Genomic DNA, 25,000 nt, shown 5'->3' with positions numbered 1-25,000 from the left:
GAACTGCAAATTCGTGCACGTTTTATTAGAACATAATCACAAACGCCGTTGGCAATATGATAATAATGATGCTGACTGGCTACATATACATTAATGTCTTTTCACAATTATTCATCAAAATCGTGTTACTTTAACAAGGATATCGAAGTAGCACGCTAATCTACCTTGTCTGTGTTCTGCCATGCAGTGATATTTTAGTTTACTGAATTTTTAAAGCCAATTTTATTTTCTTAAGAAAACTTTTTTTTTTTCTTCGTAAAATGCACTCATAATTCAGTACCCACCCTTACCCTTTTCCCTATATCTATCTACCTTAAAACAGAGATGCTGAAACCAACGCAAGAAGAAAAAAGTGTGCACAACAGGTAGCGGGGGAATAGAGAATGCACAAGAAATGTATGGCAAAAATATAGCATAACACAGGTTCTTGTGGTAACAGCGTGAATTCGAAAGGAAAACTATGTTATTCCAATAAAATGGTGAGACAACAAATAATGTTATTGTTACCATTTGTTTATAGCATTCTTAAACATTATTTGATTACAAGTCTGATTTTACATGTAAAATATGCTTTGTAAATTGTGTCATAACATTTCAACCAAAACATTTGTTTTTGATAAAATTTACGCATGTTCCTTTGAAGCAGAGCAAGTTAATCAGAATACCGGTATCTATTTACCCATCTATCTATCTATCTATCTATCTATCTATCTATCTATCTATCTATCTATCTATCTATCTATCTATCTATCTATCTATCTATCTATCTATCTATCTATCTATCTACCAATCTATCTATCTAACTATCCATCTATCAATCAATCTATCTATCTATCTATCTATCTATCTATCTATCTATCTATCTATCTATCTATCTATCTATCTATCTACCAATCTATCTATCTAACTATCCATCTATCAATCAATCAATCTATCTATCTATCTATCTATCTATCTATCTATCTATCTATCTATCTATCTATCTATCTATCTATCTATCTATCTACCAATCTATCTATCTAACTATCCATCTATCAATCAATCAATCTATCTATCTATCTATCTATCTATCTATCTATCTATCTATCTATCTATCTATCTATCTACCCAACTATCAATCCATCCATCTATCTATCTGTCTATCTTTCTTTCTATCCATCAATCTATATATATATATATATACGTTTGTATGTATGTATGTATGCATGTATGTATGAATGTATGTATGTATGTATGTATGTATGTATGTATGTATGTATGTATGTATGTATGTATGTATGTATGTATGTATGTATGTATGTATATATATATGTATGTATGTATGTATGTATGTATGTATGTATGTATGTATGCATGGATAAATGGATGGATGGATGGATGTTTGTGTGAATGTATGTATGTATTAGCACAAGAATGTCCTTAGATTTGTATGAATTTGAAGTTGATCCATGATAAAATAAACCAGATGAGAGATTTTACGGAAAACAATCCTTACTATCTTAAAACGGGACAATGGAGATTTGGAGTTTTGGAAAACCACTCTTCATTTGTATGTTTGAATGCATGTGTTCGTGAATACTTGTACATTATTTAGTTTATATATGTATGTAGATATGTATGTATGCATGTATTTTAAATTCATCAACTTGTCAACGAGCCCTTTAGCCAACCAGTCCGATTATCAATCTGCATACTCTTTATTAATCGTGTGGTCCGGTTGGCGTCTTCATCTTGCTGTAGTGTTGTTAGCCGGGCGTCTTATGTGTCGAAGATATGAAAAAAATCAAAATTTTAAAAAGGTCAAGATTAATAAGACCAGTTATTTAAAAATGAAAAATGGAAGGCCAATTCTTAGAACATTGACATTACCCCTTTTAGCGATAAAACTGTTTTTATTTTACTGCTGGAAACAGTCACAAATCACTTTTCAAATATTTACTGCTGTGAGGATACCTTGAAGACTGTCTTTTTTAAATCAGTTTTTTAACATCCGAGATCCGCCATTGAAAAAAGATATAGTTAAAAGGATCTCTGCCTCCCTCTCCTTCCCAACCCCAGTTTCATTCCTAGCTTAACTTTTCAGGGGATAGACTCATTGAACCCTGCATCCTTACAATCCTCTCTCGCTATCTATCTGTCTATCTGTATATCTATCTATCTATCTTTCTGTCTATCTTTCTGTCTATCTATCTGACTATCTGTCTATCTATCTGTCTATCTACCTATTTATCTATCTATCTATCTATCTATCTATCTATCTATCTATCTATCTATCTATCTATCTATCTATCTATCTATCTATCTATCTATCTATCTATCTATCTATCTATCTATCTATCTATCTATCTATCCTATGATCTGTTTTTCTTTTTGTCCTCTTAAAAAATCAGACATCTGCTCTGTTAATCTAGTAAATAATTCACAGCTTCTCTGCTGATTACCGTGTGGTCTTTATCAGTAGCATTCCATTTTGAACAATGTCCTTAATGATGCAAAACGTATATACATATACATATATATATATACATATACATATATATATATATATATATATATTACTTTTGAAAGGTACCAAAAAGTTGTGTTTCATACATTCCCTCAAATCAGAAAGAAGAACAAAAAGAAATATAATGCCAATCATTCGTACATATATTCTCAATCGCACCCAAGACCCTCTAATTGCCACTCTGACATGCTACTATTCAATAATATAAAGCCTTCAAAGATAATCTGATGTTTTTTTTTGTTTTTCTTTTAGATCTAACCAACTACGATGTCATGTTTTGGAAAGAAATAGCATAATATTATAGAAACATATTGGATACGCGATCTATCTCAGGAATGTAGAATGTGGCTTTTGAAATAACAGATACAAAGTAGACAATTTCTTTTATGATTCTAACAAAAATGAAAACAATTCCTTTTATATTATCCGGAAGTCCCTGAGCGTAGAATTCCCGAAAATGTGAAAACGTGGTTAAACAAGGCTCTGAGAATTCGTGATCTTTTGGGAGAATTAGTGAGGTGGTGATGGTCTGGGACGGTCTTTGAATACAGTCTGCAATGCTGCTACATTGTCTTGTGTTATGATGCTTGCCTTCGGAAAGGAAGATCCAGGATTCAAGTCCCGCTCTGAGCGGCGCATAGTTGAGTCAATTGAAAAGACACTTTATTCACAGTCTTTCACCGTACACAGATGTGAAAAGAGTACCTAATCGTTAATAGCGTTGTCTCAGTCGGAAAAAAAGTGTAATATCGCCAAACATTTGTCATGTCTCGTCCTCTATGTTAAGCGTTTCTGTTGGCTAGGAACTCCTTGTAAAGCGCTATGAGCACGTTTATTAGATATTCCTCTGTATAAATACTCGGGTTTAATTTTAAATGGCAACTCTGTTTAATCTGAGATCCCAACAGCTCAAATGGTAGAGCACTTGACTTACAGATAAGAAGACAAGTTTCGATTCCACGCTGCATCGATATTATTCATGATTCCTCTGTAATTTTTACTAAACGTGCTCAATTCGCTTTACAATGAGTCCCAAGCCAACAGCTACACTTGGCACGTGGTAAAGACATAACGATTGAACATTTTTTTTTTTATTTCGACAGAGACAACGCTGTTAACGGTGAGAGTAAAGAGCATTTTCTAAGGATTCAACATTGTGCCTCTCAGGACCACCCAGTTCGAAGGCGAGTGCCAGACCATTAGACCACAAAGCCGCCATTTTAGTGTTTTAATGCCAAAATGCAAAAGCTTGGCCTTTGGGATGGAAAGATAAGATTTGGTATATAATTTGCATTTTTAAATATTTCTTGATAACTTATTTAATAAATATATTGACTTTATTAACATTTTACACTAATCTTCACCTTAGACCAGCAAGACAAGGTGAAATTTTCATTAAACCAAGACACTACGTATGTCATTGGCAGCCGAATGAGAAAAGGATATTAATATCTAATTTCATGCATAATTTAGCTGGAATTGTGATTTCTGGAAAAATTGGCACTTCTTCATAACATTAGACATCCTTCTATGATATATTTGGCGTTTTGAGCAAAATTAATCTGGCAACCTTGAGTATCATTATCTAGAGATTTTCTAACGAAATAATAGCTAAAAACAGATATAGAGTAAACACACACACAAACACAAACACACACACAGGTATATATATAATATATATATATATATATATATATATATATATATATATATATATATTATTTTGATATTTACCACAATGTTGGAATCAGTCTACATAAAAAAAATTAAAATAATAATTCGCTCCATTGCTACATGTCGAGCACTATTCTTACCATATTTGTATCCAACACGATTCAATATATATATAAAGTTCATATTACAAATATATATAAATAATTAGGTAAAAATATACAGATATATGAATATACGAATGAATGAGTAAACAATTTAGATAGATAGGCAGCGAGCATGTAAAAGGAGATATATACGATAAATAAATGGATAAATGGAGAGAAAGATGGATGGATAAAAAATAGCTAGCTAGGAGAGGGAGAAAGAAAGAAAGAAAGAAAGAGAGAGAGAGAGAGAGAGAGAGAGAGAGAGAGAGAGTAGAGAGATAGAGAGAGATGGAGAGAGATAGAGAGAGATTAGAGAGAGGGGAGAGAGAGAGAGAGAGAGAGAGAGAGAGAGAGAGAGAGAGAGAGAGAGAGAAAGAGCAAGGTGGGAAAGGCATGATGAATATGTATCTTATCTTATCTTATTAAAGGCTGAATATAGGAATTATCCTTTAAATGTCCTTATACATTAGTTTATAATTACAAAATCGCATATAGCTTGTATTGTATCATTCACAGACAGTTTTAAACAAATTTGAATGTAAGGAAAAATATATCAATACGGCAATGTAAAGTCGAATATTACTGTCATAGAATACTGAAGTTATTGAAAATTGTTCATGATCGAATGAATCATAAAGGCACAAAGTTCATAGTATAAGGAAATATTAAGAACAACAATAATCATGAAAGCAACAGCGATAATAATCATACACACGTCTCTGATTAAATTATCATGATTTAAGATTGTTTCAGATCACATGCAGTCTACAAATCATCAAAGTAATGGAAACAAACTTATCCACATGGCAATGTAAAGTTTTAAAGATAAATAAATAAATGGATATAGAACTAAATAAACAAACAAATAAATAAATAAATAAATAAATAAATAAATAATAAATTGAATTAAGAAATTAATCAAGTCATTAATTAAAAAAAAGTATAATAAAATAAAACAGTCATACTTAAATCTCAGAGACTATCCCTATCAATAAAGATTTTAAAATCCAAAGAACATGCTTTTTTGTGTTAAAACAGAGACTATTCCATGTTTTCACTATATGTATAATAAATGAGTTCTGTCTTATTTTGGTCTGAAATCTTTGAATATATATTTTATATTGTCGACTCTGGTATACGTAATCTTGGAAAATGTTAAAAAAATTCGTGGATTTATATCATTTATATTATGAATTATCTTGAAGACCTGTATTAAATCTCCCCTAATTATTTTATATTTGAGACTAATTAGATTGAGGAATGCTAAACGCTCCGTCATATGAAAGGTGTTCTTAAGCCCGGGAAGCACTTTTGTCTTTGAATATTTTCAAGACCTATTGACTGTCTTAAATATATTGGGCTCCAAACATTGGTCCCGTTCTCAAGAACAGGTCTTGTAATAGATTTAAATAACGAAAGAGACATGCTACTATCCAAATAAGTAAAACTCCTATATATGATTCCCAACATGCGATTAGCTTTAGTTGTACAATCATTAATATGCACATCGAAGTTCAAATGTGGGTCAAAAACAACACCAAGATCTCTTTCATAAGTTGTATCAGGCAAAAAGTTTGAATTAGAGTTATCTGAGTTATAGATATATTTGGATTTTTCTTTCCAACATGCAATACCATGAACTTGTTGATTTGAAATTTTAATTGCCACTTCCTTGGCCATTCAAAAAAGAATTCATATCATCTTGAATGATTACATGCTGATCAGTTTCATTTTAAAGTTTAGCCGCATTTGCAAACAATCTACAATTTGATATAATGTTATTTGGTAAGTCATTAGTTTATAAAATACAAAGTATTGGACCCAAGACACTCCCCTGAGGTACTCCACTGGTTACACAATTTAAACTTGACATTTCACTATCTACAACTACCCTCTGCTTTCTATTGGATAGAAAACATAGTATCCAATCATATGTCGGCCCTGTTATACCATGCCATATGATTTTATTTTTCTGAGTAGCCTCTCACGAGGAACAGAATCAAAGGCTTTACTGAAATCTAAAGATATACCACTATTTACTATCATCAATCATGCTGGAAAAATCTTGCATGACATGTAATAACTGAGATACACAAGAGCGTTTCTCTCTAAATCCGTGTTGACAATTACTGAACATTTTGTGATTTTCTAAAAGATTCTTAATTCTATCTTTAAAAATGGATTCCATAATTTACATAAAATACACGATAAATTAACAGGTCTGAATTTTCCAGGTTCGTTTCTACTTCCTTTTTTTTGTAAATGACAGTCACATTGGCTAATTTCCAGTCTTCTGGAATTTCACCCTCTGATAGAGATTTGTTAAATATAATAATAAAAAAAGGGGGCCGGGGTGGCTAAGATGATGTAAAGAGAGTAAAAGAGAGGGAGAGGGACCATCATTCATTGTCATGCAAATGTGTGGAGAGTAAATGACAGTAAATGATTTATTGGGATACGGGACATGAATACAAAGGCTAAAAGTAATAATAAATAGGTGATTTATCATGAAGATTTGTCTGTAGTCAAGAAGTGTACAATGGAGTGAATTCGATATTGGTAGTCCCTATCTGATCTAAGATGTGTCTGTAAGATTACAATGATTGAAAAGAACAAGACAATGGAAGAGATGATAAGGATATTGAAAGAAACTGACAACAGTAAAATAGAAATATGGAATGAATAGAAGAAAGAGTAGAATAATGTAGAATAATACTGATTAAGACAGAACGGCGTATCTGAGAAAAGACTAAATCAAATTTTAACCTTCTTCATACCAACCATTGGAAAATCGTCGCATTCGTTACGATGCAATCAACGATTTAGAGTTCTGATTTAAAGAAAAGCTTTGTTGTAGAACTCATTTTTATGAACAAAATATTATGTATAGAATGTACTTGATGATTTTCTGTTTGAGTTTTAAAAATAATATTTTGGTATTGGTTGGGTGTGAACGTTTGTGGAAAATTCTGAAAATGCCCGGCAAGGAGAGAGTTAAAATTTCTATTTATTTCCATTTGTGACTCGCTGCCTCATATCTGTATGACGTTGGCTTGGTTGGGATGATAAACGTTGAATTTATAGTCAAAAATATTTGAGACTTGCCTTAGAGTTTTATAGTTTTATCGAGGAGAATTCTTATGTTTCATTATACTGACAAAAGCTAATATTTCAGATTTCTTGTCATTTCAACATAAAAAAGTAGTCCTTCAGAGCCATCAGGCCCAAGGAGCCGGAGTTTATCCGGAGTTTTTTATATTAGCTTATATAGCGTGACACGGACAACGGCAATTTCCTGCTATCCTTTGGATAGGACCGCAGTCCATAGCAAAGTCCTTTTCGACAGATCTAACAGACCCAGTTACCCATTCGGTGCTGGGTGGACGAACTACTACTACTACTACTACCACTACTACTACTCCAACAACAACAACAACAACAACAACAACAACAACAACAACAACAACTACTACTACTACTACTACTACTACTACTACTACTATACTATTACTACTACTACTACTACTTACTACTACTACTACTACTACTACTACTACTACTACTACTACTACTACTACTACTACTACTACCACACCACCACCACAACAACAACAACAACAACTACTACTACTACTACTACTACTACTATACTACTACTACTACTACTACTACTACTTACTATTACTACTACTACTACTACTACTACTACTACTACCACTACTACTACTCCAACAAACAACAACAACAGCTACTACTACTACTACTACTACTACTACTACTACTACTACTACTACTACTACTACTACTAACTATCTACTACTACACTACTACTACTACTTACAACTATACTACTACAGACTACCTACTATACTACTACTACACTACTACATACTACTACCTATAGACCACACAACAACAAAACAACAACAACATACTACTACTAAATAACTACAAATACTACTACTACTATACTAGTACTACTCTATATATACACTACCACTACTACACTCCAACAACAACAACAAACAACAACAACAACAACAATACTACTACTACTATATAACTACTACTACTATACTACTACTATTACTACTATACTACTACTATATATACTACTATACTACTAACTACTACAACATTACTACTACAACACTATACTAGATATATACTACTACTACTATAATACTACTACTATACTACTACTACTATACTACTATACTACTATACCACAAAACAACAAAACAACAACAACTACTACTACTACTACTACTACTACTACTATACTACTACTAACTATATATAATAATAATAATGATGAAGATGATAATAATAGTAATAATGATAATAATAATAACAGCAATAGTACTACTACTACTACTACTACTACTACACACACTACTACTACTACTACTACTACTACTACTACTACTACTACTACTACTACTACTACTACTACTACTACTACTACTACTACTACTACTACTACTCCCACCACGATTCTTTTTTTGGCAATTATTAGTTCTTAACTCAGAATTCAAACCTATGACCTTTCGATCCAAAGGTAGTCTACTTTAAACTGCCACGCTATCGTCTTTACCATGTTACTCCTAATGTGGTTTAAATTTGTTTTCTTCATACAGACATAGATTGAAACCCATGAAGATATATAAATAAACGAATTCGATTCATCCTCTTGAAATCGTAGTCAGTTGGGTAACTACAACACTGCAGAACTCTGAAAAAAAAAACAACCAAACGTGTAGAATTTAAAATTTTGGCCAGAAAAGTCGTCCTTCAAATATCGATCTCCTGGTTTTCGACATGTTCAGCCTATCATACGTATATAACCTACTGAACAGTACAACTATTTTCCATTTTGTGTATGTATGTGCGTTTGTGTATGTGTGTGTGAGAGAGAGTGTGTGTGTGGGAACGCTATCTCAGGGAGAGAAGCACTAGCTTCATAATCAAAGGAATTGGTCGATCTCGGGTGTATTCGATTCCTTTTTTTTTTTTTTTTTGCAATCCCTTCCCACTGTCCATCCAGCAGAGATTTTTGGCTGTGTCTGTAAAATCTTATGCTTCACGCACTTTGTGATAAATAATCATTCTATCCAAAGGACAGCAAATGATTACTACTGTACCATAATTTCAAAGCTATATAAATATACAGATATCGGGATAAACTTCGGTCGCATGTGAATTATGGTTCGGAACGACTACTTGACCATTTTGTTCATTCTGCCAAGCCAAGCCCTTCATTCATGAAAAGAATTATGAAGGGGAAAGACTGGGAGACTGGGAATGGTACTTGGCTAGATAACTTTCTCGATTAGATGATTATGGGATGTTCTCAAACGTGATGTGTGTCACAGATTTTTCAGTCTACTGTTATGATGATTTATCAAGCTAATACTGTAAAAGATTCGTCAAAAGTACACATATTATGGTAACGAAACCTTATTCCTTACGTTTTTCTTAATGGAAAACAAGTTTAAAAAATCGAAAAATCCACTAAACTGCTCAAAGGGCATTACAAAGGGTCTTTAGCCAACAGCAACACTTAACTGTAGGATGAGAAAAAACGCCTGATAGGCGAAATTACAATTTTTGTTCCGACCGAGACAACACTGTTAGCGGCCACGTACTCATTTTACACCTGAGTACTGTGAGAGAATGTGTGTAAGGAGTCTTTCCCTAGGACTCAACTATGCACCCTTATGAAAAGAAAAGAAAATTAGCTACAAACAGCAAAGCAACATTCAACTACTTTCACTTCTTATGAGGAGTGATTTCTGTTAACCAGATTACAGAATTGAATGCTGTTTTTGCTGCTTCAATTTGAATTTTAAAGTTGTTATATTATATTCCTATTAAGAAAGGAGTCCGTCAAAGGTGTGTTGCCTCACCAGATCTGTTTAATCTATACCAAGAAACAATCATGAGGGGCATAACTAATATGGAGGGAATAAAAGTAGGAGGTCACAACATAAATAATATAAGATACGCAGACGATACGGTACTCACTGCAACATCAGAAATCCAACTTCAGAAGATTGTTGACAAAGTGGTAGTAGATAGTGAAGCCAAGGGAATGGAAGTGAATATCACCAAAACGGAATGCATGGTAATACAGAAAAACCCCGAAAACAACAACACCTGCAATATAACGATTCACGGCGAGCAACTTACCAACGTAGAAAGTTTTAAATACCTAGGTTCAATAGTGACAACAGATGGAAGATGTAACCGAGACATACGAGCAAGAATAACCAAGCCAAACAGGCCTTCATGGACCTGGGAAACATTTTGAAAAACAAACAGATGTCGTTCGGGATTAGATTCCGAGTCTTGAAGTGCTACGTGTGGCCAATCTTGTTATACGGATGCGAAAGCTGGACTACAAATGCAGAAACACAAAAGAACATTGAAGCTCTTGAAATGTGGTGCTTGAGAAGGATGCAGAGAATATCGTATACTGCACACAAAACGAACGAAGAAGTGCTAAAACAAACATACCAGCAAAGGAAACTAATGCCCTTAATAGCGGATCGACAACTATCCTTTTTCGGACACATAGTTAGGAAAGATAAGAATGAATACCTGGCAAGTTGTGGAAAAATACCTGGTAAACGCGCCCGTGGGAGACAAAGAAAAACACTCTTAGACCAACTGAAGGGCTTCACCAACCTAACAATCCAAGAGCTGTTTGAAAAAGCAAGAGACAGGGAGGAATGGAGAGAGATAATTCATGCAGTATCCGAAGCCTGGACCAGGCATGGAACCTAGAAGAAGAAGAAGATATTATATTCATTCAGTCTGGTATCAACAATGCTCACATACTATATATATAGTAGCCGAGTATTAAGGCATAGCACTATCATCCAGTAGGTCCCATATTAGAGCCCAGCTTCAGACATGTTCATTTTTTTTCTTTTCCTTTGGCAAGATTATTAACTCCCCGCCCCACCCACCCCAATTCGCTCAGTTTGGACAACATAGGTGATTCCTGTTCACATCAGACGTTTGTTAGATGTATTATCTATATTCAGTCATTAAATGCCTAAGCAATGTAATCTAAAGATGCTGCGCGGAGCGGCCTGTTTTTATAAATAATTTTATCATAGTGACTTGGAACGAAACTTGACGCTCAACACATGTCCTTGACCCAGAAGATTCGAGGTTATAACGGGCAATCCCAAACGTGTCAATTCTCAAAGATTGCTTTAGACATGGACAACTCTTTACTTTTACATAGGAAAAATTCGCGAGACTAAAAGCATTGAACTTTGCTTTATGTGTCTAGAAACATTAATTGGCGCTTAGTAGTGTTCTCAATTTTGTAAGTGCGGACATATTATATATAGGTCGACAGGTCGGGTCTTATAAAAAATGCAAGGACAATAAAAGCCAAAGACGATGATTCTCGATGAAATGATACAATTTGCGAATCTTTAAGGGGATAACTGGAAAAGAAGGGTCGCCTGTATGTCAGCTTTAATTTCTATGATTCGATACACGTACGTTCGTTTAGCCACAGTGGTACTTAAACGCAAACGTCTTTTAAAGGTACTTACAAACACACACCGTCTTCAGACATACATAATCAATCGTCCCTTTTTTTGTTTTTGTTTTGCCCTACAGTTCCAACAACACCGTGTTAAGATTTCTTTTGATTAAAAAGCCGATCTGAAAAAAAATAAAATAGAACGACTGATTCTGTCCGACTGATGAATGCATGTGTAACCAGTAATTATTATACCTATTTAGTGATGATAGCGGTTGCCAGGTTCCTTTATAGGCCCATAAATGGCACTCTTGTATATTGGAGGCTTAGATACGGGGGGTTGGGGGGGGGGGCGGTACTACTTTTTTGAGGCCTTGAACTTTCGTGACATAGAATGGGGACGACAAACAACTGGAAATAATCGATGATCATTTACTATACAGTTTTTGACCTTTATTGAATTTTCAGACCGAGGGGTGAGCCCGGCCTCCGAGGTTACGAAACATTCAATATTATTGGTCAAAAATTGTATTATAACAACCCAGCTGAACAGTTTCCTATAAAATCTTTGTTAAAGTCCGTAAATATGAAAATATCAGAAGAGTAAATATTATTTTACGTAAGTCGAAATTATAAGTAGATTTTGATTTAATGTAAAGTGTCAACAACAAAAAACACCACATTGTTGCGTACTATCTACTCTCCTTTTTTTTTTTTTTATTATTATTATTTAAGTGGCGTTACAAGTTATGGTGACCCAACTCAACACGCGTTCAGTCGCGCAAGAATACAATCAAATGGTTTGTCTAGTAACGGCATTTTCTCGTAATATAAGGTTCCATTAACTAATTAGACAATTTCTGAATTTATTCCAAAGTAATCTTTGATGACTGCTATTTCTAAATAAGAGATATAATAAAATAATTTTAAAACTTGTTTTGGCTTTCGGCACTCGTTCTCGATAATAGCACGACTTTAGGAGTGCTATGGTCAATAACTCGATGCCAAAAACCCATACAAGTTCCAAAAATTGTATAATATTTAAAGACACAATTAATGATGTCATAACTTGATAAGTAGATAGGCCTTTTGAAAATGGCAAATCCATGTTCGGTTTATAAAATGTGACAACATTCATGATTTTTCACTAGAGATCCATTTCCAAAATGAATCTTTTTTGTCATCTAATCATTTTTTAAAACGTTTTTACCAATGCCAAAACAAGAAGCGTTTAAGTTTCCTCCTTGAGTTACCAAAATCATAAACACTGTTTCAGATCTCTCTCCTTGAGATATGTACTAAAATGGCGTCTTTTGCTGCAATGGTCAAGTCATTTAATGACCTCTGTAGACCTTTTCCTTGCCGCAGTAAAATATTACAAGTTTAGAACGATTCTTTTGGCCCTTTGCTATGTCGAGAGTTTGTTTGAATCTTATCTTTATGGCATATACTCGTATGTTGAGTAGTTTGTGTATCCGAAAAGTTTATGTATCCAATGACTTCTCGCATGCCATCATAATATTTCATGTCTGTCATAGCGTAACACTCTTTTCTTGACATAAGGACCTATGAGCAACGAATAAAGATGCAAGCCATTAATAATAGGTCATTCTTATCATTTTAACGGGCTGAATACGTCTACAGAGTGCTACATTTTATCCCTATCTATGTCCCAAAAGACCCAATCAAACAAATAAACAAACAAAAAAACCCGTAAAAACATCCAAAACAAACAAAAAAAGAAACAACAAAAACCAACAGAAAAACAAGAAAATTAGCTACAAACAAGCAAAAAAAAAAAGAAAAAAAAAAGAAAAAAGAAGACAAACACCAAGAAACAAATTAAAAAAACGCCATAAAAACAAAACACAAAACAAAAATAAAAAACAAAACAAAACAAAACAAAACAAACAAAAATAAAACAAAACATCAAAAAAAAAAAAAAACAGCAAAAAAAATAAACAACAGCAATAAAAAAAAATCGAACATAAAACAAAAACAAAACAAAAGAGGTAAAAAAACAAATCCTAATGATGTCCATGCCGCTTTGATGCAATAGCCAGTTTAGTAAAGTCCAAAATATACTCCTAAGAACAAATATAAGATTTTGTAATTTGCTTCACCTATCCTAAAAAGTAGAATGTCTTTGATTTACTTGGTTTAAATTTTATTTTATTGGTAGTTACTCTAAATACACAAAATTCAAGTAACGGGAAATAGTTGACTACGGACATTGCATCGTATTAAGTATCAACACGGTAACATTATTAGTATATTATAAAGACTCGTATCTTTATTTAACAAGACGTTTGTCATACTCAATTATTGATAATTATGATTCAAAGAGTTATGCACACGTAAAATGGATGGATAGAAGAATGGAAAATAACACAGCAAAAACCAGTGGGAGAGGAAATAGGAAGAAGACGATGGAGGTGGATTGGACACAGCATTAGAAAGAAAGACTCAAATATAACAAAGAAAGTATTGGACTGGAAGCCTCAGGGCAGAAGATAAAGGGGAAGGCCACGGGGAATACGGAGAACAATTAAAGAAGCTGATATGCAGAGAAGTGATAAGAGATAGAATGAAATAAAAAAGTTAGCGCAAGATAGAGAAGGATGGAAACTGTTTGTCTGTGGCCTATAACTGACGTGGGTGAAAAATGATGATGATGAAAGGAACGGCACAATACCTGTCACTTCCACTCGCGCATCTTCTTTACAAATGAACAACGCTAGTCGCTTAATATTCTTGTTGTTGTTGTTGTTGTTGTTGTTGTTGTTGTTATTATTATTATTATTATTATTATTATTATTATTATTATTATTATTATTAATAATAATAATAATATTGTCATCAAACTACTACTACTCTTACTACTACATCTACTACTACTACTACTACTACTACTACTACTACTACTACTACTACTACTACTACTACTACTACTACTACTACTACTACTACTACTACTACTACTACTACGACTACTAACTACTACTACTACTACTACTACTACTACTACTACTACTACTACTACTACTACTACTACTACTATACTAATACTACTATAATAATAATAATAATAATAATAATAATAATAATAATAATAATAATAATAATAATAATAATAATAATAATAATAATAAATAATAATAATAAATAATACACTGTAATAATAATACGAATAATACTATTATTATTATTATTATTATTATTATTATTATTATTATTATTATTATTATTATTATTATTATTATTATTATTGTTATTATTTTCATTGTTTTCAAAGCCATTGGTTTGTTTTACTGCATATATCAAGAAAACAATCAAACTGTAGAGTTGAACGACTTTGTTGTTGGAGAGTTCTAAGTCAGGTAAAGCAGCATACACACATTTACACATCTGAATAAGTGAGTCCGAAACAGTTCCAGATAAAACAGAAAAGTCAAGAAACCCTTTTTTTTCTTCAGAAAGTCAAACTGCCTAGACTGTGGATCGAACCTCTGACCTCCAGATATACACAAATAATTTATGATTCGCCCAGAATCAGAGATAGAGATGTCGCTGGCCAGAATGCATACATGCCTTCGTGATTGTTTCAACGTCTTATTGACTGAGGGTTCAAAAAATATAAGATTTTCTTTTGATTGAAGATATAGGGAATATTATCCGATACATTATTTTTACTCATTTAATGCGATGAAGTATTTTCCAGTGATTGACGATTGCTTTTAACTATACCTATTACATGGTATTATGAAAGGTACATGAAAGATTTACTTACATTAGCCTTTCACTTATGATATAATGATATGATATTAGAGTATAAATCCATGACCGACAGTGCAAAAGGAACGGCACATTTGAGTTTTAAGAGACACAATTAGTCAAAAGTTATGTCACAGAAATGAGCAATATCTTAAATATTAGAGAGCCAAATTTCATCAACATAATCATAAAAGAACGACAACCGAAAGAACAAAAGTTGGGTTGCGCTGCTTCAGAAAAAGAGGCAAAATTCGACTCAACAAATTCAGTACCGTGTACGGCCCCCACGATATCCAATCACTGCTCGGACAAGTCTCCCCATAAAGTTTATTAAGGGGTTTATGTCATTTGCTGTGATGTTTTCCATTCTGCTTCAACAATGTTCCAAAGCTCGTAACCATTCCTTGCTTAGCACTGTTGAGCCCTTGTAGGAATTTTAAGGAGAGCTCAGGAGCGCTCAATAGATTTGGGGTCTGGATTTACAGCTGGGCATTCGAGCACCAAGGTTTTATTCCCAGTTGATGTTGTATAGAAGGCATTCTCTCTCTGAGTAAAACACTTGCAAGTCTTCCTAAGCTACTGGCCATTTAGCATGAATATGGATAAGTAGACGGGTGACTTTTACAACGCTGTGTTATGGCAAGTTTTCAAGAGTAAAAGAATTGAAATAAAAGTAATTGCAAATTGATTTCACATAGATAATATTTTTTGTTTAAAGCAGCAGATAAGTTGTACACAGTAGAAGTGATGTTTAATCTGAGCATGTTGGTGCGAAAGGGTTTTGTTAAAAAATTTAAGAACTTGCGTTTTACACAGTTGTCACTGTTAATATCAAGTTGTCTTACAAAAAGTTCACTTTCCAGTTTATGATTAAGTGAAAACAATATAACTGATCATGTATGTGGTTTAATAAATGCTCGTTAAGGTGATGTAAAGTCCTTGACTCTGACACATATCTAGTTCAACAATATTAATTTACTGTATTAAAATGTCAAGTTATCTTTGCACACGTTTATATAATGACGTGCGGCTACGTGGTCTAGTGGTATGACACTCGCTTTCGGATAGGAAGGTCCTGGGTTCGAGCCTCGCGCTCGGCGCATAGTTGAGTTCTTGGAAAAGGCTCTTTACTCACATTCTATCACCGTACTCAGGTGTAAAATGATTACCTGGCCGTTAACAGCGTTGTCTTTGTCCGAAAAATTGTAATATCGCCTAACAGGCGTCGTGTCCCGTCCTACATGTTAAATGTTGCTGTTGACCAGGGACCCCTTGCAAAGCGCTTTGAGCACATTTAGTGGATGTTGCTCTATATAAAGCTCAATTATAAAAAAAATATAATAATGACGCTTTGGTTTATGAAAAGAAAACTGATAAAGCGTCATTAAGCTCATATATTCAGAGTTTAACCCCCGTTTCTGCTGAACAAAAGTAGAAAGTAACAATGAAAAGATATCAGAGTAATTCCGTTATATTTTATATTATTAGATTCAGATATCAATCGCAGCATGGAAAAAAGGGAGAGCAGTTTTTTTTTTTGGGGGGGGGGGGGGAGATTAAAAATAATGTGAGGACGAATCAGGGATTGTGTGTGTTACTCAGGTGCTCTTTTCATCAAGTGACGTACGTCTTTAGCCGATTAATAGTACGTTTAATGTTTTAAAGACATTGAGTCAACTCATTGATTTGATCACCTCATGGAACTATCGAGGGGAACTTAGAGTTCAATGAAAACGCTGTGTATTATCCTCTTAAGAATTCCTTTATTTCCAAATCAATATGCATGGTCATACCTTGAATTCCAAATAGAAAATTTCCCCCAAATCACCATAAATATTCTCTATTTCTGGTGCCGAGAGACGGAGGGGAAATGTGATGAGAATGGATTGAAATTATTAGTCCAAGTAGGTCACTGTTAAATCTTATCATTGCAGAGAAAGAATGCCATTCCAGCTACAATTCAGACCAACTTGTTGGCAACATTGTTGAGAACTGAACAGACGAAGGGTCGATACTTTGTGATGTGTTGTCCTTACTGTTATTCTTTACTGCCGAGGAGTAAAGATTAAGACAAACAGTTGACAATCATGTCTTTTTGATGAAGTGGATGCTTTCACTCACTTCCTTTAATTGTTTTACCTTCTTTTTTCTTATTCTTGTGTAAGACTTCCTCGTTTTATGATAAGGGGTCCAATGATAAGATTAAATCACGTTTATTGGGTTATAAAGATCTGACAAGTTCGTTAAAATCTTTAATTAAAACGTGTGATTATATTTTACATCCGGAAGTCTAACGGACCAAAACACAAAACTATGTGTAATCTTTAACGTTTATAGTCTGATTAATACAGTTTAGTGAGAATTACTCATAAACGCGGATGGCAAAATAAGAAAAAAAAATTAAAAAAAAAAAAACCCACCAAAAAACAAAAAACAATAACAAAGACATGAGTGACGTCATCTTCGTTCTATCTCCAAAACAGTCGGCCTGTCTATATTCTGAACATCGATCATAATTATATTGACACAGGTGATTGAAAAAAAAATGCTTAGCGTTGTATAATCTACCAGCCTAATGCTATGCATTACTATGCAAAAAAGCATTTTGATAGATTGTTACAAACTCGAGTCGCGTTTCCCTTCTGACCCCCTCCCCCCTCCCTCCACCTAGTACTAATTCTGTAGCTGGGTCTGAAAGATTTGGTGGAACATAGTTTGCGATGGAATAGCGTCCTATCCAAAGGGTAGGAAATAATTGATATTGTTCCTTTCACAGTATAGAAACCGGAATAAACTCGGATTCCAAGAGCCTAATGGCCATGAAAGACTACTTTCTTTCTTACAAAATTGTATGCCTTTTTTACGACAACAGTATGTGTTTAATTATAACGAAAAGACACAATCGAATGAAGGCGAATCAGTGGAATGTATAAGACATTGTTCTTGAACGGTAATTGGAAATGCATCACCAACTCGTTTGAAATAAAGATGCTTTTACCTTGTTAACTGGTAGAGCAATAAATAAACGAATTAATGATGAATAAACACCTACATAGATATATAAATAAACAAATACATAAATAACATTGAAATGTTAAAAAAGCATTCCCAAATTTTTAAGATACAAGTAAACAAATCCCTCCCCCCCCCCACTTAACTGTTACGGGAATGGGAGAAAGGGGGAAAGGGAGATGGAAGGTATGGGGGATTGGGGAAAGGGGGGGGGGGGGGGGTAACTTATTTTAGTTAACTTAAGAAGAAAAAAACAAAAAACAAAAACTAATCGAAACATTTCGTGCCTTTAATGAGCCTTAAGCAAAACAGAACATATTATACTGCCAAATGTCAAGAATTGGAGGAAACAATGTTATTAAAATGTATTCTTTAATTAATTAGAGAATATAAGGTGTACCATATCTGATTTAGTTGATCAAAGGCAAGTATCCAAACGTTCTTACCCATTATAATAATACTAATAATTCTACACTACTACTACTAATAATGATGATAATAATAATAATAATAATAATAATAATAATAATAATAATAATAATAATAATAATAATAATAATAATAATAATAATAATAATAATAACAACATAAATAATAATAACAATAATAATAATAATAATAATAATAATAATAATAACATTGTCTAAACCATTCAATGCTATGAAATGCAGATTGGGGCCTGTTTTAATTATTCTTATTATTTATTCAAATCAGAGGCTTCTAAATGATTTACTCCTATTACTCCTGATGATATGATATGATATGATATGATTACAAGTCACGGTCAAATAATAAGAGGGTACGAATGCTTCCATTTTTTGTAAAATAAAAAATTATGACTGCATTATCAAATAATTGGGGAACTCGAGGACAGCCTGGTCCTGATTAGCTACTTAAGAAGAAAATTGCATTGTTTTTATCCATAATAAGCCAAGGTCAAATATTGAGAATGCTAGAAAACACATCCATCCTTTCCTTCTCCTTCACTATGGAAGGTATGGAAGATAATGAGGAAGGTTATGTTCTAGTTAACTGATGAGAGACATAAACCGAAACGTTTTTTTTTCTACCGATAATAAGCCTCGGTCAAACCTCGAGAACGCGAGTAAACACACTCATCCATTCTTTCTCGAACTGTAATTTGGACAAGACTATTGGTTGGGAAAGGAAAGGGCGGGAGGGGGAGGGGGGGGGGGGGGCCTGGTGTGTTGTGATTGGGATCGATAAGAGCCCGATGGAGACGCGAAAACCATTGGAATAAGGGACGGTGTAAGCAATGGAGTCGGGTCGGGCACTGTGCCGTGGTTTGTTGTATGTTATTGTGTCACTCAAACTCACTTGGTATCGCTATGTTGTATTCGTATTCAACTAGTAGGTGTGTGAGTGTGTTGTTATTGTGGTTGCGGTGGAATTGAACTGCAAAAGATCCTTCAAAAAAATAATGAACGCAATGTGAGTTACAAGTTTTCACAAGTGACAATCATGATGGGCTTATTCATAAATTGCCAGTGTTTTGGTGTGATGGTGTGTCTTATACTAATTTGTGTCACGAGAGATTGAAAATCATGTGGGATCAGATAGGATAAGTGGACATTGGTTTCGTATCGAAATAACCGTGCTAAGATTTTACTCAAAGGTAGCATTTACATTAGTTAATGTTTATATGTGAGTGGAATAGTTATTTACCAATGTATTCGTTTTAAGTAAATCATCAACGTGAGTAGAAGATAAGCTTGGTTCTAACGAGAGATCAGTACGCGTGTTAAAACTTTACTCACCGCTGTTTTAGAGTAGGAATACATAATATAATGGTTTTCATAGTTTTATTTTATCTTGTCTTTCCTACTGTTATTATGTAAAACATCACAAAGATAATTAACAATATGAACGGATAATTGAAATTTACGTCACTCAGCTCTTTGTTATTGTCTTTAGCCAGCCATTTTTATGAATAGACCCACTCAACAGTATTAATTAGACTATAAACGTTTAATGTTACACTTTGTTTTGTGAGTTAGTACGTTTTATCCAGCTGGCGAATGTTATGGATTGTCGAACTAAACGCATATCAAAAATAACCCAGTATGCTAGTTCTATGAAACAAACAATGCCAACAATGTCATATAAAACATGATAACTGACTTGAATATGACCTACAAGTATTGTAAGCGCCAATCTAACGAAACCAAACATAATTTAACTTTCGACTTTTGTTGCGAAAGTTAAATAATGTTGTATATATGGTTAAAAAAAACAAGGAACACACCATCAAAATAATACGATTATGAGCAGGTATATGGAAGGTTTCGGGCACAAACCCTTTTCAGCAGACAAGGGAAATATGATAATTTTGATTTTGAGGTTAAGTCGCTTGGAGATCCCACATAAATGTGGGAATATTTCATATTCTTTTGTAGCTGTTTTAGCTGAATTAGGCTTTGTTTGAGCATAACAAAAATACATATTTTGCTCTTTTGCCTCGATGACAATTATTTTTTTTGTCTCGGTACTTTAACAATAGAGAGAACAAAAGTGACGTCACTCAGCTTATTGTTATTGTTTTTATCCAGCCATGAGTAGTTCTCACTAAATTGTATTAATCAGACTATAGATAGAATTAAGTTGACGTCACTCAGGTCTTTGTTATTGTTTTTTGCCATCCGAGTTTCTGAGTAATTCTCACTAGACTGTATCAACTAGACTATAAACGTTTAAGGTTACACATAGTGTTGTGTGTTGGTCCGTTATACTTCCGGATGGCAATGTTGTGAGCTTCTTAGCCAAGCGCAGACTATCTTTAAATGTTTGAGGATACACATTGTTTTATTTGTTGGTACGGTGTATCCGGGTGGCGGATGATATGATTTTTTTTATAAACGGAAAGCAACTATCCATACTCAACATGAAACATCCTCTTATAATTAACGAAATAAATTGGGTCGAATTTGAATGACTATTATTTAAAGTATGTGAATTTTGTAAAACTTGTCTACTGTTTTTAGCATTATCTCCTTCCTCTGACTCTTTCATTCCCTCTGCTTTAGCCAATATTTTCGAATCTCTTTCTACATTCGTTTCTGTTCCTTGCACTGTATGCTTCTTTTACACCATATTTTTCTTTAGCTCAAAATATTTCCTCTTTCTTTGTCGCTCTGTCGTGCTCCTCCTATTTCTCACCCTCCTCCCCCTTCTCATAATCCTACTCCTCTTCCCCCTCTCTCTCACTCTCTCTCTCTATCTCTCTCTCTCGCACTTTCTCTCTCTCCCCATCTCTCTCTCTTTCTTTCTCTCTCTCTCTCTCTCTCTCTCTCTCTCTTCGTCTTCCTCATTCTTTCCTCCCCCTCTTTTCTCTACTACTGTTAATTATTTCCTTTTCTTTGTTTGTAGCACTCCTCTCTCTCTCTCTCTCTCTCTCTCTCTCTCGTACTTTCTCTCTCTATCTATCTATTTATCTCTCTCTCTCTCTCTCTCTCTCTCTCTCTCTCTTCGTCTTCCTCATTCTTTCCTCCCCCTCTGCTCTCTCTTTTCACTACTACTGTATATTATTTCTTCTCTCTCTCTTTGTAGCACTCCTCTCTCTCTCTCTCTCTCTCTCTCTCTCTCTCTCTCTCTCGCACTTTCTCTCTCCCTTCGTCTTCCTCATTCTTTCCTCCCCCTCTGCTCTCTCTTTTCACTACTACTGTATATTATTTCTTCTCTCTCTTTGTAGCACTCCTCTCTCTCTCTCTCTCTCTCTCTCTCTCTCTCTCTCTCTCGCGCTCTCTACACTTTCTTCAGCGACAGCCTTCAACGTATTAATATCTACCTGGGTTACAATAGGTGTTGTAGTATATTATTTATTTATTTATTTATTTATTCCTCATTTTCATTCCAATGCGTTAACGAATTTCTTACCTGAGAAATATCATTTTCAAAGACTTCGTCCGTGTGTTCTTTTAAAAATGAAATGTTATTATTTCCCTAAAAAAACTGAAAATTAAAACGTCGTTTATTGTGAATCTCCCCCCATCCCACCCCGAACATTAAAAAAATGTCTAAAAAATTCGTCCTTCAGTTATCGATCGATTAAAATGACCTCCATCTTGTCAAAAGGGAGATTTTGTATATACAGACGCCACTTCTATGACTATTAGTAAATATAAGTAGTTACTCACCTTGAATAATTTCAGTATACCCAAAGAAGGATATACAAATTAATAGACCTCTATAAAGCCACTAAAAACGACGAGTTATCAATATTTTCTTGGTTTAAAAATTTCCAGTCGAGCGAAAGTTGCGCATCGATCTTGGTTAGTTATCAATCAGTTGTGCCAGAGAGTAAGGGCGTTCCAACCCTAACAAACTAAAGACGCTAATTGTAGATGCATATTTATCTGATTTATTTAATCCTACGAGTCCAGAGTTTCTTTCTTTGGATAATTTTAACTCCAGGCCAGCAACTCGGTATATTTACTAATAGCCGTGGAAGTGGCACCTGCATATGGAATCTCTCCACGTCAAAAACTCTCAAACCTGGGACCTCTCGACGAGAGTCATTTTAATCGATCGGTATTTGAAGGACGGATTTTCTGGCCAAAATATTTTTAATGTTTTTTTTTTTTTAGTACGGCAACATTGTGAGGTGAATTTCTCTCCTTGTAAACTGCGTAAGGCATAATTGAGTCATATAATTGTTAAAGATCAGGCTCTTTGAGAGTTAATGGTTAATGGTGTTATTCTTAGAATATACCTTTTTAAAAAGTCTATCTTTATCATTAAAGAATAATCGCACCTCAACTTTAAATACGTAACTATAACATACTGCTCTTCTCCCAATCAACCCCAGAAATAATGAAAGACAATCGTCCTAGTTAGAAGAACGTACAACGTTCTCTTTAATAATATATCAGACGGGTCGACTGGTTTCTGAATTATACTTAGCTGAACAGTTCCTTGATAGACTTGTTCCGTGATATTGATGGTTGTAACGTGAGCGACATATAGTGTTTGTGATGTGTTTAGAGATCAATTTTTACAATTTCTTTGATTATATTTACCTTTCGTTATATACATCGACGTATTTCAGTGACAACATTCCCCAGAGGCCATGTCTGTTGTAAATTTACACCAGAATTAATCTAATATTTGGCAAGCTCGCAACTCGAAAATTATATCGGCTTTTCTCACAAGAGCTTTTCTCAAATGTTGACGATCAAAAACAGAAGGTAAGTTGGCAACCGTCTCGCATCTTAGAAATTTATAACAATATTATTATCCTTTTTGACTTTGTTTTCATTCTACACCTTTTTCATAAAGATTTTAGCGTAAAAAAAAGAATAAAAATTGTTTTGACATTTTAAAACTCCAATATGTAATTATTTTTGTTTGTTTACTCTTTTATCCAGAACAAATATACGTTATTAATAAGATTGCTATTATGAATCAACACAGCTTCGTCAATAGGAGCGTGATTGTTTACAAAATATGCCGATAGAAATTTCCATTTATAATTAGTAAATTGAATGTAGTCGGGGAAACAATGATGCTGAGTTAAGATTCTGCACATGGTTCTGATTAAAATAATATTGATAACATTCTTATATTGCTAATGTAGATAATGAGTATAATCTAGACATTAGCATTTATTAGATAAAGCAATCTTGGTGGTATATTTGTGTTTTAAAGGAAACTGATAAAGATGAAAAACATATATAAATCATTAACTGAGAAAGGCAGCCATGATGATTACCGTTTGATAACGATCTCAGATTTGATCGTGTGTAAAGATAAATATTGGCACAATACAAATGAAGAAGTGAGTTGGTGTGTGTGTGTGTGTGTGTGTGTGTGTGTGTGTGTGTTTGTGACAGACAGAGAGACAGAGAGACAGACAGAGAGAGAGAGAGAGAGAGAGAGAGAGAGATACAGAGGGCGAGAGAGAAAGAGAGATACATATTCATTAGAGAGAGAGAGAGAGAGAGAGAGAGAGAGAGAGAGAGAGAGAGAGAGGGGGGGGGGGGTGATGAAAGAGAAAGAGAGAAAGGGAAAGATAAAGAGAGAAAGGAAAAGATAAAGAGGCGAGAAATTGAGAGATAGCGATAGATAGAGATAGAAAGAGAGAGAGAGAGAGAGAGAGAGAGAGAGAGAGAGAGAGAGAGAGAGAGAGAGGCATGATTATATGTCTTTGAGAGTATTGATTTTTGATTATCAAATAACAATACGTAATGACAGAGAATAATGTAGAAGTCAGAATTCATTTTAACCTCTGATTAACACCTTAATCAAAACGTAGTTGATACAAACTATGCATAGAGAAAAGTGAATTCCTCCGGTTCCCATGAATGATAAAGTATGCTAAACTGTATATTATGTTACATGTATTTACAAGTTCCCATTGCTCAG

The 25,000-nt window shown here is 33.9% G+C and overlaps 1 protein-coding gene across 4 annotated transcripts in view; it reads left to right on the top strand.

Annotated features, from left to right (window-relative positions):
* The first annotated feature begins 342 nt into the window (after positions 1-342).
* LOC144973158 (neuronal acetylcholine receptor subunit alpha-5-like) overlaps positions 343-25,000 on the top strand; it is a 162,373-nt gene continuing 137,715 nt past the window's right edge. The window contains exons 1-2 of one of the 4 annotated variants that reach the window (XM_078915275.1): positions 19,874-19,930; positions 23,445-23,823. Coding sequence is in view for 1 of the 4 variants with exons in the window: in XM_078915272.1 (XP_078771398.1) it covers positions 477-479 (3 nt within the window). In the remaining 3 variants the exon portion in view is untranslated. Of the gene's footprint in view, positions 480-19,873; positions 20,256-23,444; positions 23,824-25,000 lie in introns of those variants that run through there. The other 3 variants (XM_078915273.1, XM_078915274.1, XM_078915272.1) reach the window with 3 other exon arrangements.

Source organism: Berghia stephanieae, chromosome 5 (assembly GCF_034508935.2).
Source record: "Berghia stephanieae isolate SIO BIC M18660-M18661 chromosome 5, UCSD_Bste_1.3, whole genome shotgun sequence".
Lineage (NCBI taxonomy): Eukaryota > Metazoa > Mollusca > Gastropoda > Nudibranchia > Aeolidiidae > Berghia > Berghia stephanieae.
This window is presented reverse-complemented; position numbering and strand designations above follow the sequence as displayed.